The sequence below is a fragment of the Monodelphis domestica genome, chromosome 3 (assembly GCF_027887165.1).
Source record: "Monodelphis domestica isolate mMonDom1 chromosome 3, mMonDom1.pri, whole genome shotgun sequence".
NCBI classification, from domain to species: Eukaryota; Metazoa; Chordata; class Mammalia; order Didelphimorphia; family Didelphidae; genus Monodelphis; species Monodelphis domestica.
The window spans coordinates 303,289,975-303,304,346 of record NC_077229.1 but is presented as its reverse complement, the minus strand read 5'-3'; the positions used below and the strand labels follow the sequence as shown (position 1 = coordinate 303,304,346).

Here is a 14,372-nt window from a genome sequence, read left to right as displayed (position 1 = left end):
TCAGTTTGCACATAGGATAAAAATATTGTTCTGGGAAGCAGCTTGGAGAGAATGGCTGCCTCAAAGACAGGGTTACAATTACACTAAGGGAGGCTTAATTGTGGCTGGAAGAATTCTTCGGTTCTTAAAAAAAATGCTATTTCTTACATCACTTCTTCCCCAGTAGCTTTTGGCATGAACTCGGTCACTCGTGACCCCGTCTGCATCATCCACATTTTTTTGTCAAAAGGAAAAACACGTTTCTACTTACTCCACAAATGCCCTCGAGCATAGGCAGAGGATTTTAAAATCTTCCTCCAGATCTTCGATGAACAGGACCATTTCCGCCACGAGGCTCCACTTCCCGCACAGCATCCCGCCGTGGTTCCCGCAGTGCTCAGCCCCTGGTACCCTTCCTGGCTCGGGGCCTCGACATGCGTCGGAGGCCGTGAGTTTCCCAGCTTATTTGTTCCAGCCGAGGCCGCCCTGGCTGTGGTGGGTGGGAGGCTCTGTGTGAGGGGGTGACAGGGTCTTCCTCCTGGTTCGCGCGCAATAGTGCTCGGGGTTAGATGGCCGTGGGGAGGGTCAGGCCTCCCGAGGGTCTCCACAACGAGCTCGCGCACACACCGAGGCGAGAAAAGGACGCAATCCCGGGGATCGCGGAGGCAGCAGCGGCAGAAGTAGGCAACACTGAGCGCGCGCGCGCCCACCTCCCGACCGGAAGTAGCTCTCCGGCCTGAGGACGCGGGAGCGGGAAGAGGAGGGGAAGGTGTTCCACAGAACGCAGTCCAGGCTGGAGACGCAACTCGTGTTCCTAATTAAGAGGGCTTGGGAAAACTGCTCGCTTCGCTCTGCAGCTTGCACGGCCAGATCGCCTACGGTGGGTATCGGATAGATGAGGTAAAGGAGGGGGAAACGAGTTGCGTCTACCTCCGTTTCTTTCTTTCTCGATTGGAAGCGGAGGGAGAGCCGCTGGAGCAGGTACCTCTGAGTTTGGTCCGGTCTTTCTCCCTTCCCCCTCCACCTTCTCGGGCTGAGTTGTTTATCCCGGCAGTGGGGGGAGGGGTGCTTCCTGTCTCGAGGCCGCGGGGGAGGGGCGAGAGGGCTCAGGCTTCCTGTCTCGCGGGGTCGGGGGCTGCTGTCATTTCGCACTCTTGTGCGGCCAGGCTGCTCAGTGTACTGATTTCAGGTTAGGATGGCCTCATCCTCAAGCCCACGAGTCGGATCATTCACCTCACGTTCACAGAATTTGGGCCATGCTGGACTCCTTCTCATCACGCCATCACCACAATCGATCCGTCAGTATCTTAACTCTCACAATGTGCCAGGCACTGTGGATACAAAAAGGAGGTTAAGCATAACCTCTGCCCTCTAGGAGCTTACAAAATAATGGGGGAGATAGCGTGCGAACAAATAGATACAGAGCAAGCTATTTTTAAGAGAAATAGGAGATACTTAACGTTGGGAAAGCTCCAAGATTAAGAAAGGGAAGAAAAATCTTTGTGTAGAAGGTGAGATTTTGGTTGGGACAAGGAAGACCAGAGGCGTGGGAGAGAGTCAGGCTTGATAGAGAAAATACCCTGAGCTAGAGGTGTAGTGTCTTGTTCTTCAATACCATTTCTTATTCTGTTTCCAAGAAACTCCATGTTAGTAATATGCTGCAGCTTGTTCATTTTACCTTCTTACCGTGAGTCACACCATCCTATTGATGGTGACATACTGGTAATTAGATCTTAAGAGAATGTCTTGTTTTATGAATTGCAGCCATATAGCAACATCCCTAAGATAGTCTTCGAACTCCTGAAGAAATCCATGTAAACACTGAACAGTATGGAAGAAAATCAAGAGAATAGGAGAATACAGTGCTATAGGATAATTAGACAGGTAATTAAGAGGGATGCATCATACCATAAATTTAAAGCTGGAAGAGGTATGAGAATGATTGAATAAAAAGCATTTGTACATAGTGCTTACTATGTATGAAGCATTGTGGAATACAAATTGAAAAGCAAGACAGTCTGCTCTCAGGGAGCTCACATTCTAAAAGTAGAGAAAACATAGAGTATTTCAGCTGCAAGTCAAATGGAAAAGTCCATAAGATTTCTTTAAAGCCATTTCTACAGATAAAATAACCATTTTACAGGGCCATCAAAGGTCCCTAATTTTAATCTGCCTTTACAATTAAAATAAGGCAATTTTAGATATTAAAGAGAAAGCTGTACCATTTACCTGTATGGCATTGCTTGAGAGTTCTTGAAATTCTCTACCTGAGATTCCTGCCTTTTCCTGTGTTTATGTTTAATTCTTCCTAACTTGGGCTGTTAATGTTAGAGGAATACTTCTTTAAATATTACTTGGCCATAGAGCAAACTGTATGATCCAAGGTAACTACCAATTTATTTTTAAAATCCTTAACCTCTTAGTATTAATTCTAATAGAGAAGAGCAGCAAGGGCTGGCCAATTGGGGTCCAGGGACTTGCCCAGGGTCATGTAGCTAGGAACCTTCAGAGGTCATATTTGAACTCAGGTCCTCCCAACTCCAAGCTTGGTGCTCTATCCACTGTGCTATCTAGCTGCCCCAGTTGCTAAAAGTTTGTAAGTCACTATCAGTACGTAGAATACTATTTCTTAAAGGTGGAAAGTGTTTTTCTAACATTTTTTGGCTTCAGAAAAAGAGTTTTCATATATGAAGATTTTTATTTCTGTTCTTTGAAGTCCAGGTATTTTTATATTATAAAAAGAATTTGATACCATTTTGTAATGTTTTTCTTTGAACTCTGGTATTAGATTCTTTTTCTAGATTCAATATTTCTCTCACCCAATTCTCAGATTCTTCCTTTGTCCTCCTTTTTCCCTTTACTTGAAAGGCCTTTTTTTCTCCCCACTGTTCTTTCATATATGCTGTATCAGTGGATTATTAAGTGTTGAGAGCAATTTTAACTGGAGTACCTTGGCACTCCTTGATTTATTCACTTTCTCTAGTCTCATTTGATGCTTTTCCCTTTATGGAATTCTATACAGACAGCACCATATTCTTCATCAGTTATGTACAATATTAAGAAATTTATATCTTAGTGAAAAATATAGTTTGATAAGAATTCTTAGAAGATCTTCTGGAATATCTAGGATGCTGTTGTGACTGATTAAGGCAAGGAACATAAACTCCTTAATGCAAATCATAATCATTCTATACAGCAGAAAACAAGTAGATAAGAAAAACTCATTGTACTCTGTCATTTCATATGTTCTCTAAGATGTCTTCCTTTCTTATATTATCTTTTCTAGATTGTTCATTTCAAAGTGACTGAGACTTGACTCAAGACATTCCTTGACTGATTTCTGGCAAGTCAATTACCATTGGTTGTAGAAGTGGTGAATATAGAAATTATATATTTGGGTTTCCAGAAATTGAGATTAAATTGGAAATAATTGAAAAATCTTACAAACTTATGATTTAAATATCTTTATGTGTACATCACCAGCATTTATGATTCCTTATTGGTAATAGAGAAAGCTCAGGTTTTTTCCCATTTCAGTAGCTTTACTGAGGAATAGAATTATTCCTTATTATTCCTCATTATGATAAGATAACTGGTACTTTAAAATTCTCAAAGCACTTTTACATGTACAACAATTTGATCCTCAGAACATGCTTGCAAAATAGGTATATTAGCCTAGATTATTAGCCTCATTTTACAAATGAGGAAATTGAGGTCGAGTGGTTAAGTGATCCAGGACCACAAAGCTATGGGTCCAATGCAGGATTTCAACACAGGTCTTTCCAACTCTTAACTCTAGCCAGCCAGTGTGTCACCTAACTACCTCTAGGTATTAAATCTTCAATACCACTTTTCATTGGTGAAGAAGAATATCAGTATGACTCAATTTAAGGTCAGATTAGTAGGTTTAGATAATTGGCATCAACTTTCTGGCCTCAATTTTTATGTGTTACTGATTGATTTTCCTATTATAATGGAGAGGCATCTTCATACAATGGCAATAGAAATAGATTTTTTTTTTTTGGGTGCAAATCTTGCCTCTGTCACTTTCTACCTGTGTGACGTTGGGCAAGTCACATCCTCTCAGGGCTTGATTTTTCTCAACTGTAAGAGGAAGGCATTGGTCTAGATAATCTTTAATGGCTTTTTCAGTCCCTACTCTGCAGTTTGTAATACTAAACTATCAATCTGTATATATTTATCAAGCATGTTCTATATGCTAGTCACTTGAAATACAAAGGGAAAAATGAAAGAGTCCTTGCCTTTAAGGAACTTGCATTCCACTGGGAGGAGAGCCATGAGTAGGCACAATAGTAAATACAAAATATATTCAAATTAGTTTTCAGAGGGAAGGACACTAGTAATTATAAGCTATAAGGATGCTTATTAGTGTAGGAAGTAGTACTTGACTATGCTTTGAAAGGCTATTAAAAGGTCATAGATGAGGTGTGCATTTCTAGCCTAGACTGAGGAGATGATGTAGGATGAATAATGAGAAGACCAGTTTGGCTGGAATGTTGAGAATATGACTTCTCTGGCAGATTGCTGCCACTATCATTCCTCTCCCCCTCTCCCCTCACTCTTCTCCCTCCTTCTCCCCAACTCTAACCTTCATCCTCTTCATTTCTATCATTTCCTTCTCTGCTGCCTACAAATATGTCATCCTCATCCTTAAAAAACAAATACCTCTCAAGTTCTAACCATAGTTTCTCTTTCTCATTCACATTCTTAATGCTTCCACCTCCTTTCTGATTGCCCTCTTCTAAATTCTGTGCAGTCTTGCTTCTGGCTTTTGTCACTCAGCTGAAACTGCTCTCTCTAACATTGCTATTGATCTCTTGGCAAATCTAATGATTTATTCTAATTTAATCCTTTTTAATCCCTGCAGTATTTGACTCTTGTCAACCATCATCTCCTCCTGGATAATCTCTTTGGGTTTTCATGGCACTAATCTCTCCTGATTCTCCTATCTGTCCGACTACTACTTCTCAGGCACCTTTGTTGGATCATCATCCTTGTCATGTCCACTAATTGTGAGTGTACAAGGTTCTGTCCTGGGTCTTTTTCTGTTTTTTCTGTTTTTTTTTCTTTATTTGGTAGCCTCATCAGTCCTCTTGATTTAACTATCATCTTTACAAAGATGATCTATGTACCTATGTATCTAGGCTTAATTCATCTCTCCTGAGCTCTAGCCCTGGATTACCAGCTGCATATTGGATATTTTGAACTGAATGTCCTTAAAGTATCTTGAACTCAGTATATCCAAAACAGAATTTATCTCCTTCCCAAACACAACTCTCTTCCAAATGTCCTTGTTACTGTCAAGTATGTCACTATTCTTCCCCTCATCCAAGTTCATGATCTTTGGATATTCTTGAATCTTCATTTCTATCTCTACAACATCTTAGTCACAAACTCCCTCATATAGCCACAGCTTTAATTCGGATTCCTATTACTTCTTTCTTAGGTTACTGCAAAGTCTCTTAATTGAACTCCTTGTCTTAGCTCTTCCATTACTTCATTCTAGTCTTTCTTTAACCACAAAAGCAGTTTAATTAAAGTGCTAGTCCAATCACTTCCCCCTTATTCAGTAAACTCCAGTGATTCTCTATTATCTCTAGAACCAAATATAAACTCATTTCTTATAATTTAAATCTTTTATAACAATCTTTTCCTGTCTTTCCAATTTTCTTACCTCTGCCCATACACATAACCAACCATTGTGGCCTATTTTGCACACACAAAGCCCTGTCCTCCATTTCTGCGTCTTTTCTTTGTCTGTCTCCATACCTGTAGTGAATTATATTTCCTTCAAGGCTCTGATTAAGTGCCATCTCTCAGAAGCCTAACATGATTTCCCCAGCAATTAGTATCCTCTCTCTAAAAATTACTTTGCATTTATTTTGTATGTAATCTGTTTTTATTTATATATACATATATTTTCTTCTCTATAAGCTCCTTGCAGACAGGTTCTATTTTTCTTTTGTTTTTATATCCCTAGGACCTAGAGTTGAGCCAATAAACATTTATTAACTCTTAGCACAATGCCTGGGATAAAGCAGGCACTTCAAAAGTGCTTGTAGATCTATTGATTGATTAGTATGAAGGTGAATAAAGTTCAAAAACCATGGAAAGATTTAATTATAGACTGAAAGTAAAGAGCTTTAAAAATAATCATGGGAATTTGAGTTTATATTTTATCATAGAGGTAGTAGAGGGTCACTGAAACTTCTTGAATAGGAGGCTGGCATATAATTTTTACATGGTCTGCCTTTGATTTTACTATCATTAATTTCTAGTACTGATGAAGAAAGTAAAGTTATTTGATTAGTTGTTAAGGAGATGAAATCATTGAGTCTTTCTACTGAAAAAATAAAATAAAACTTTCCCCCTCCTTTCTTTTCAGGTGCCAGAATCATAAGCTGCTGTGACTATGAAGAGAGCGACTCATTTTATCATTTTTACTTAGGGAAAAAAATGATAGAGAAAAATCAGACTTGTTCTGTAGGGCAGGATTCTATACCCTATATGACTTGTCTGGTTCACATATTGGAAGGATGGATTGGTGTCCAACAATTAGAAGATTATTTGAATTTTATTAACTATCTTTTGTGGGTATTTACTCCACTAATAGTCTTGATACTTCCTTATTTTACCATTTTTCTTCTCTACCTTACTATTATTTTCTTACATATTTATAAGAGGAAGAATGTATTAAAGGAAGCATATTCCCATAATTTATGGGATGGTGCAAGAAAAACTGTAGCAACGGTTTGGGATGGACATGCAGCAGTATGGCATGGTAAGCAGGATTACCTCTGTTTTTGTATGTTTGTATTGGACTAAAACTGTATCATCATTGCATTTCAATGATTAGGAAAATGCTTTTAAATTTTAGGGATGAGATATTAAACTTCTTTCACTTATTTGCATGTACTTTGCAAATCTATGTGTCTTTTATGCTTTAATTTTTCTTAAGTCATTATAGCCTTTAAAAAAATTGAGCAGTAGTATTAGATACAAACAAAATAAAAAGACAGTATTGTAGATATAAGAATTGCTTAGATGAGAAAAGCTAGTTATTATAGAAACAGTTTGGAAAATACTTGACAATGCTGTTTTTAGCTTTATATTTAAAAGAAATTTTAATTTTTTTCCTGAATTCATCTTTTTTTAAAGTATTAAAAATACTGGGCTAAGTTTAGTATCAGGATTTCATTACCATTCAATTCAAAGTGTGCCCCCACATTCTTTATATGAAACTTTAGATATTCAGAAACAAATATGTTGATGAATTATATATTTTTATTTTCAATCAATCAGTTACCAAAATCAGTTAAGAGTGTAGCCTTTCATCTTTAGATTGCTGATATGATATAATTTAAGTCATGGGGCCTGTCATTGGTGAATTCTTTATATTCTTGCTCCCTACTTTAACTGCCTCTGTTTGTCTAGTTGCTCCCAATTGGTTATTGTTTTTCTTTGTCATTATTAAACTATGTAAAAATTCAGAGAATAGAAAGGTTGTAAATAAATACTTACCATCCTCTAAACTAAGGAGTTATATGCATATGCCAGGAAGAACATTAGAAGAAACATAAATTTTAAAATGATATTGCTAGCATATGTGATCGAAATAAAGTTGCTTTTAGCAATGCATTCTAATGATATGACTGCTATGACAAGGAATTGACAGGATGTCCTAGAAAGTTATAGTGTAGATCACGGCACTCTATTAGAGATTCAATCCAGGTTTTAAAGTCAAATCCAGTGATATTCAATTGGCATATATGGGGTGGGGGTGGAGGGGGGAGATTGGCTTCTGAGGTGGCAGGAGCTACAGGACCTGCAGAAGCAATTGTCAGTTTGCATCTCCACAAGATTTGATTCCTTGGATGATGGCTATTGGAGATGAGATAAGACAAGGTTTGTGACTGGGAGGCAAGAAGTGAAGTCTGCTATTTTCAGGGCTTTTGGACTTAGAGACCTAGTAATCTAAGGATTGGTCAGAATGTGTCTATGATTTGATTTGTCTGATAAATATACTACTTCCATTCTTCCTTCAGGGTGGCTTGTTGCTTTAGCTTATAATGGAGAGATGAGTCTACCACTAGAATTGTTCCGTTTAATGTTTCAAGAGACATAATTTGATCTAAGTCCAATAAAAAAGGGCCATATTATAGTATATATGTATAATTTTTATATATTTGTAACATGAACTTTCTATAATACATATCAGGAGAAGAAGAATGAGATATAGAATTGATTGTTAGTATCAGATAGTCTAATGCTGGTGGTTTACTAAGATTTTAAAGTAAATACTTCATGAATTCATTTTATTAGACTATAAAGTAATTTCTACTACTTGTTCCCATTGGTCTTTAAGATAATATGGAAAAGAATAATTCAATTATTTCTTTATGTATATTGTACCATCAAATTTATACTATAGTTGATGCTATTCTTAGCAATAATAGATTTCTATGTTAAAAAGACACAAATTATTTAAAATTTACTGTTGTATATTCATGTACTTCAATATAATATGCATGCTATATCTTTAATTACAACTCTGAAACCAAAGTACTTATTTTATGGCTTTAAAAAAAAAAAACACTTAATATCTGTGAAATTGAATACTTTAAAAAAAGTTTTCCTCACAAGATCATAGATTTAGAGGGGACCTTAGAGGCTATCAAGTCTCATTTTATAGATGCAGAAACTGAGATTCAGAAAGGTTAAATAATTTGACCAAAGCTATTAGTTTCTGAGATAAAGCTTAAACTTCTCAGTTCCCAAGTCTAGTACCCCCTATTCCACCTAGCTGCTACTCAGTTCCTTGGTACAGAGTAATATATTTCATTTGAAAGTTACCAATAACAGGCAATGTTTTTACATGTCTTTGACCAAACTTTCATTCATATATATGAATGTATCTCATGTTCATCATTGTGAGAATCAGTTATCATTTATATTGTAGTTATATAGAAGATAGAGATCAGAGTTGGAACACTAATTTTATCCTGGATAAGTTCCCAGAGATGGTATCATTTATGCCTCTAGTTAAGAAAATGAATTAGCTGCAGTGCTCTGAAAGTCCGTTAAATTATTTATTGTTCATCTACTCTGAGCAAGTCACTGATACAAAAATGTAACAGAACTCATCTTTATCCTCAAAAGATTTATATATAGATAGGTATGCTAGTTCATGGAAGAAGAGTTTTGTCTCTTTAAAATGAGAGAGCACTTGAAAATATGGAATGGAATTTAAGAATCCTTCTGCTTAAAATTTTTGTCATGAATTTAATTGCCAGGTAATTCCTTACTTTTAAAAAACTTTTCTGGGGGCAGCTGGGTAGCTCAGTGGATTGAGAACCAGACCTAGAGATGGGAGGTCCTAGGTTCAAATCTGGCCTCAGACACTTCCCAGCTGTGTGACCCTGGGCAAGTCACTGGACCCCCATTGCCTAGCCCTTACTACTCTTCTGCCTTGGAGCCAATACACAGTATTGGCTCCAAGACAGAAGGTAAGGGTTTAAAAACAAACAAACAAAAAAAATCTTTTAATTACTAAAGTTTTTCATAGAATTTATTTGTTGGTTCCCACTACCTATTACCACAGTGATCTAATCAAACCAAAATACTGACTTATAGCAATGAGGAAGATCACAGGATTGTAGATTTAGAAGGAAGGGACTTTAAGGAGTGATGATTCAGAACAATCAAGTAAATAGTGTTTGTAAATTTCAACTCTTAATTACTTTAGGATGATGCAGCCTTAATATATCAAAAAATAATGATATATTAGGCAACATGGCACACTGCAGGAGATTTTCAGTCATAACTGGTAAATTCTCTTAATATTTTCAAGGCTCTACAATATATTTCTAAAACTCAAGTTGTATGATGTGGTAGAAAATGTACTAGATTTGGATCTGAAGGACCTTGATTTGAGCCCATGATATTTTCCTTGACTCTAGGAGTCCTTGCTCACCTTCTCTGGACTTCAGTTTCCTCATTTTAAAAATAAAGGTGTTGGACCAGATGATCTCAAAGGTCTTTTCTAGCTTTACCTCTCTGATCCTATGATCTTTTGTGTATATACACATAATTTAGAATTTCTTGGACAAACTTTTATTTAAAAAATGTTAAAACTTGGAAATAAAAGCAGAGTTATTTCCAGATTCAAAATTTTCTCTTATTTTCCAGGAGGAGTTATATTTCAAAGACTAGTGAAACAAGGAGTAAAAGCTCTATTGCTTATATTTCAAAGTAGTTGCTATGGATTGGGGCTTAAGTTTACATACCAAAAAACCTACAATGTCTAGGTTACTGAAAGCACTGATGGATATAAAGGCCAAATCATTGCTGATGATCTTTGAGAAATTATGAAAGATGGGCGAGGAACCACATGATTAGAAACACATCAGGTGTTTTCCCAATTTTCAAAAAAGGGAAGAGTGGAGTCTGCAGAGTCTAGGGCACTGATGGCAAACCTTTTAGAGACAAGAGTGCCATGCCTCTCCCTCAACAGAATGCTGAATGTGCCCTGCTTCCCTCTTACCCTACACAAGGGAGGGAGGAAGCACTCCATTGGACTGTTGGGCAGAGGGGTGGGAGGAATGAGGAATGTTCTCAGCAAGTGTAGAGTGGGGGAGGGGAGCAGCTTCACCCAAGTCTTCCTGGTGGCGGGGGTGGGGGTGGGTGGGGGGGAGGGAGAGGCATTGAGAGGGTGGCCAGGTGCCCACAGAGAGCTCTCTATGTGCCATCTTTGGCACCTGTGCCATAGGTTCGCCATCACTGGTCTAGGGGGTAACATTTAATTTAAATTCCTAGCAAAATTCTATGATGTATTGTGCATCTTCAGAAGAAATTAGTGATCACCTGGGACCAACATGATTAATCACATTTTAATCAGCTTGGCTTTATTGATAACATAGTAGTATAAGGTTTACAAGGAGCTTAACAAATGTTATCTCATTTTATCCTATCAGTAAACCTTTGAGGTAGGTTTTATTGTCCCCATTTTGATGGGGAAGCAGGTGAAGTTAATCAGGAAGAAGTTAAGTGACTTGCCCAAGCTCACATAGTAAATAAGTGTCAGAAATTTGAACTCAGTTCTTTTTGACCGAAAGTCTTAACACATTCAGTTTTGCTGCCTCATTCCCTTCATTAGTTGACAATTTAATTAGTTGTCCATCCCTTCTCCTATTGGTGAGTTCTTCAAAGAATCTCCATTTTGAGGGACGATTCAAACTAGCTATAAACGGTTGTTCTTTAGATTTAGCCACCTTGTCTCTTGGCTTGGCTTCAGGCCGCTTTTCCCATGTGCAAATTCTTCTTGGGTCCTCCATTTTAGGGAAGAGCCTAGATTAGCCACTCTTCAGGCCCCTGATTTATGGACCATGCCTCTGTCCCTGCTGTGGTGCACCTCCTTCTGTTTCCCAATCTCCCCCTACTTTTTAGCTTCCCTTTTATATTTCATCTTCCCCCATTAGAATGTATGCTCCTTGAGGATTGTCTTATTTTGTATATGGCTCCCCAGTGCTTGGCACATAATAAACACATAAAAAATGGTTATTGATAGAAAAAGATTAGAATTTTATCACTTACAAGCTCAATATGTGACAAGATTTTTGACAAGACAAAATGTGATATGGTTGCTAGAAGAAACAAATGTGATCTCAGATTGTCCTGAGAGGCAAGGGTTTTGAAATTAGGGGGTTAATAGCCTCATTATATTCTCCTCTGGTTAGACTCCATCAGGAATGGTATTCAATTATGAGAACCACATTTTAGGGAGGATGTTGACAAAAGGCAACAATGCTGTGAGGTATAAACCCTCAGTCTTGCCTTCTCCCCTTTACAGCTTTAGCCTCCTTAGATGTAGTATCTTTCCCAATTAGAATGTAAGCTCCTAGAGGAAAGATAATAATTTTATAGTGTCCATTATGTGTCAGGCACTTGGCTAAGTTGTTTTTGTTTTACAAATTTTGTCTTGTTTGATCCTTACAACTCTGCAAGGTTAGTGCTATTATTATCCCTATTTTTACTGATGAAGAAACAGAGGCAAATGGAAGTTAAGTGACTTGCCCAGAATTACCCAGCTAATAAGTAATTAAATATGGATTTGAACTCAGGGCTTCCTGATTGTTTAATCCATTGTGCTATAAGATGTCTCAGAGGCATATAGACTATACTAGGTTAAGAGTAACCCACAGCTTCAGTGAGTTGGGGGACTGTCTACTCCAAGCACATGAGAAGACTTGCCCCATTGGAATGAGTGGATGAGACCAATTTGTTCCAGTGGCCATGAAGGCAATTGAAGCAAGTGCTATGGAGTGTTTAGAGATTGGTCAGACATCGAAGACACTAAGGTTATCTACTGTATCCATCACTAGCAGTCTTAACTTTTGTCTTACTACTGGACTTGGATGACTGGAAGACAGAATGAGACTGATGACTTTGCCAACTCTGCCTCACATAAATCCAGTTCACTTGCAAATCAAGATATCACCCTGTGTGGTCATTGGTCCTGTAGTTCTATAGGTCTGTTTTGAAAATGAAGAACGAACAACAACATGAAAAGTGATCATCCAGTCTCTGCTTGAAGATCTTTAATGAAGGGGAACCCATTACATTTTGAGGCAATCCATTGAATAACTTTAATTGTTAGGAAATTTCTCTTATTACTAAACATAAATTTGCCTTTCTGCAATTACCAACCATGTACCCTTGTAAAAACTTTCTCTAGTGCCTGAAATGTGACCTCCTCCTTACCATCACACTATAGAGTTCCTGGTTTCCTTCAAATCTGTTCAGGTGATCTCCTACAAGAGACCTTTCTTGATCCTCTAACTTGTTAACCCCAGCCCCAATTTGTTAGTATTTACTTGGCATATGTTTTGTTACTTATTTGTAGATTTGTTTGCCCCAATAGAATGTAAGATTCTTGAGGACAGACTCTTTTATCCCTAGCACCTTGCATATAGTAGGCACTTTTTGAATTGAATTATACCCCTTCATTTTTCTTTGTATGTAATGGCACATATACAGATTCCTGCTCTAAATGTCAAGCACTTTAAGTCTGAAAAGTGCATTAGAACAATGTAACAATCTATCATCTTAAGTTGACTTAGGAGGCTGAGGAATTGAATGATAAAACTTATGTCTGATGGAAAAGGTTCACAATTAGCAATTTCACACTAACAAGGGGGAAAGTTTAAGGGCTTGAGGGTGGTTATAAGTCTCTTGCAGGAAGTGAGATGGGATTGGTAGAATGATAGAGGAAACTCTAGTTTAGATATAATTTACTCTCTTCTTATTTTCACTGTTGCTAAACTTAAAGGAAACCTCTACTACTTTGGGCAAGAAGACATCATGGAAGGATATATTTCTTCTTATCAACTTTCCATTATCTTTGAGTCATTGAGATTCCAGCAAGCAAAATCATTCAGGAGTAAAGAACATTTTTATTCTTCCTTTTGTTCTTGTCTTGCCTAGGAAAATTAACTAGACAATATTTTGAATCTACTGGAGTTAAAAAAAAAACAAAAACTCTTACTTTCCATGTTAGAATCAATACTGAGTATCTGTTCCAAGGCAGAAGAGTGCTAAGGGCCAGACAGTTGGAGTTAAATGTCTTTCCTGGGGTCACATAGCTAGGAAGTGTCTGAGGTCACAAATGTCTGAGAATTTTTCCTCTCTATATCTGACTCTCTATCCACATAGCCATATGGCTGCCCCTTCTTACTGGAGATTCCTGAAGACCAACAGTGTTATTCATTGTAACACTATTGAAATAACTAGTTTCTTGCATAATCACACCTAAATTTTAAATTATTGCCTAAATGAATAAAATTTATTGTTTCCAAAGAACATTTTAAAATGTAATAAAAACATTAGTCAAGCCCATAAAATAATCTTAGTGTTTATTTGAAGGCTAGTTAAAATTTAAAAATTTTTATATTCCTGTGACCCATAAGAGATAGATCTTTTTCTAACTTTAACAGTGATTTCACAAATGAGTAAGATTTTTATCAGCTAAGTCATTTTCTAAGCTGTTTTGCTTTCATGGCAATTAATTTACATTGATTAATCTTTAGGATAAATTTATATCTGTGTTGATGTCATTTCTGTCCATTTCCCATTTTCCCCAATTATTTAATTTAGAGTTTATTTGTTATAATGGAATTCCATATGTATACCTCTTCTCATTCTTATTTGTTTGAAACAAATTCTGCTCTTAACTCTGAGGAGTCAGTGATTGGACTCTACAAAGACAACTGGCTCAGGGAAACTTTTGCTTTAATAACAAATCTTCCTGTCTGTTAAAATAAATATCTTAAATGTTAAAATAGAATCTGTTTTAGTCTTTATGGTTTTATTTGGTG

The 14,372-nt window shown here is 37.2% G+C and overlaps 2 protein-coding genes across 9 annotated transcripts in view; one reads left to right on the top strand and one right to left on the bottom strand.

Moving 5' to 3' along the window:
- Window positions 1-384, bottom strand: part of TGS1 (trimethylguanosine synthase 1) — a 58,443-nt gene extending 58,059 nt beyond the window's left edge. Inside the window, exon 1 of the mRNA XM_007487118.3 lies at window positions 251-384. Coding sequence (XP_007487180.1) covers window positions 251-354 — 104 coding nt within the window. The 5' untranslated portion in view covers window positions 355-384. The remainder of the gene's footprint in view (window positions 1-250) is intronic.
- Window positions 385-720: 336 nt separating this feature from the next.
- TMEM68 (transmembrane protein 68) overlaps window positions 721-14,372 on the top strand; it is a 29,040-nt gene continuing 15,388 nt past the window's right edge. The window contains exons 1-5 of one of the 8 annotated variants that reach the window (XM_056823924.1): window positions 771-859; window positions 1,169-1,277; window positions 1,744-1,863; window positions 3,266-3,322; window positions 6,386-6,781. In XM_056823924.1, the coding sequence (XP_056679902.1) occupies window positions 6,457-6,781 (325 nt within the window). In that variant the 5' untranslated portion in view covers window positions 771-859; window positions 1,169-1,277; window positions 1,744-1,863; window positions 3,266-3,322; window positions 6,386-6,456. Of the gene's footprint in view, window positions 961-1,168; window positions 1,278-1,743; window positions 1,864-3,265; window positions 3,323-3,349; window positions 5,013-6,385; window positions 6,782-14,372 lie in introns of those variants that run through there. The other 7 variants (XM_007487113.3, XM_007487111.3, XM_007487110.3 and 4 more) reach the window with 7 other exon arrangements.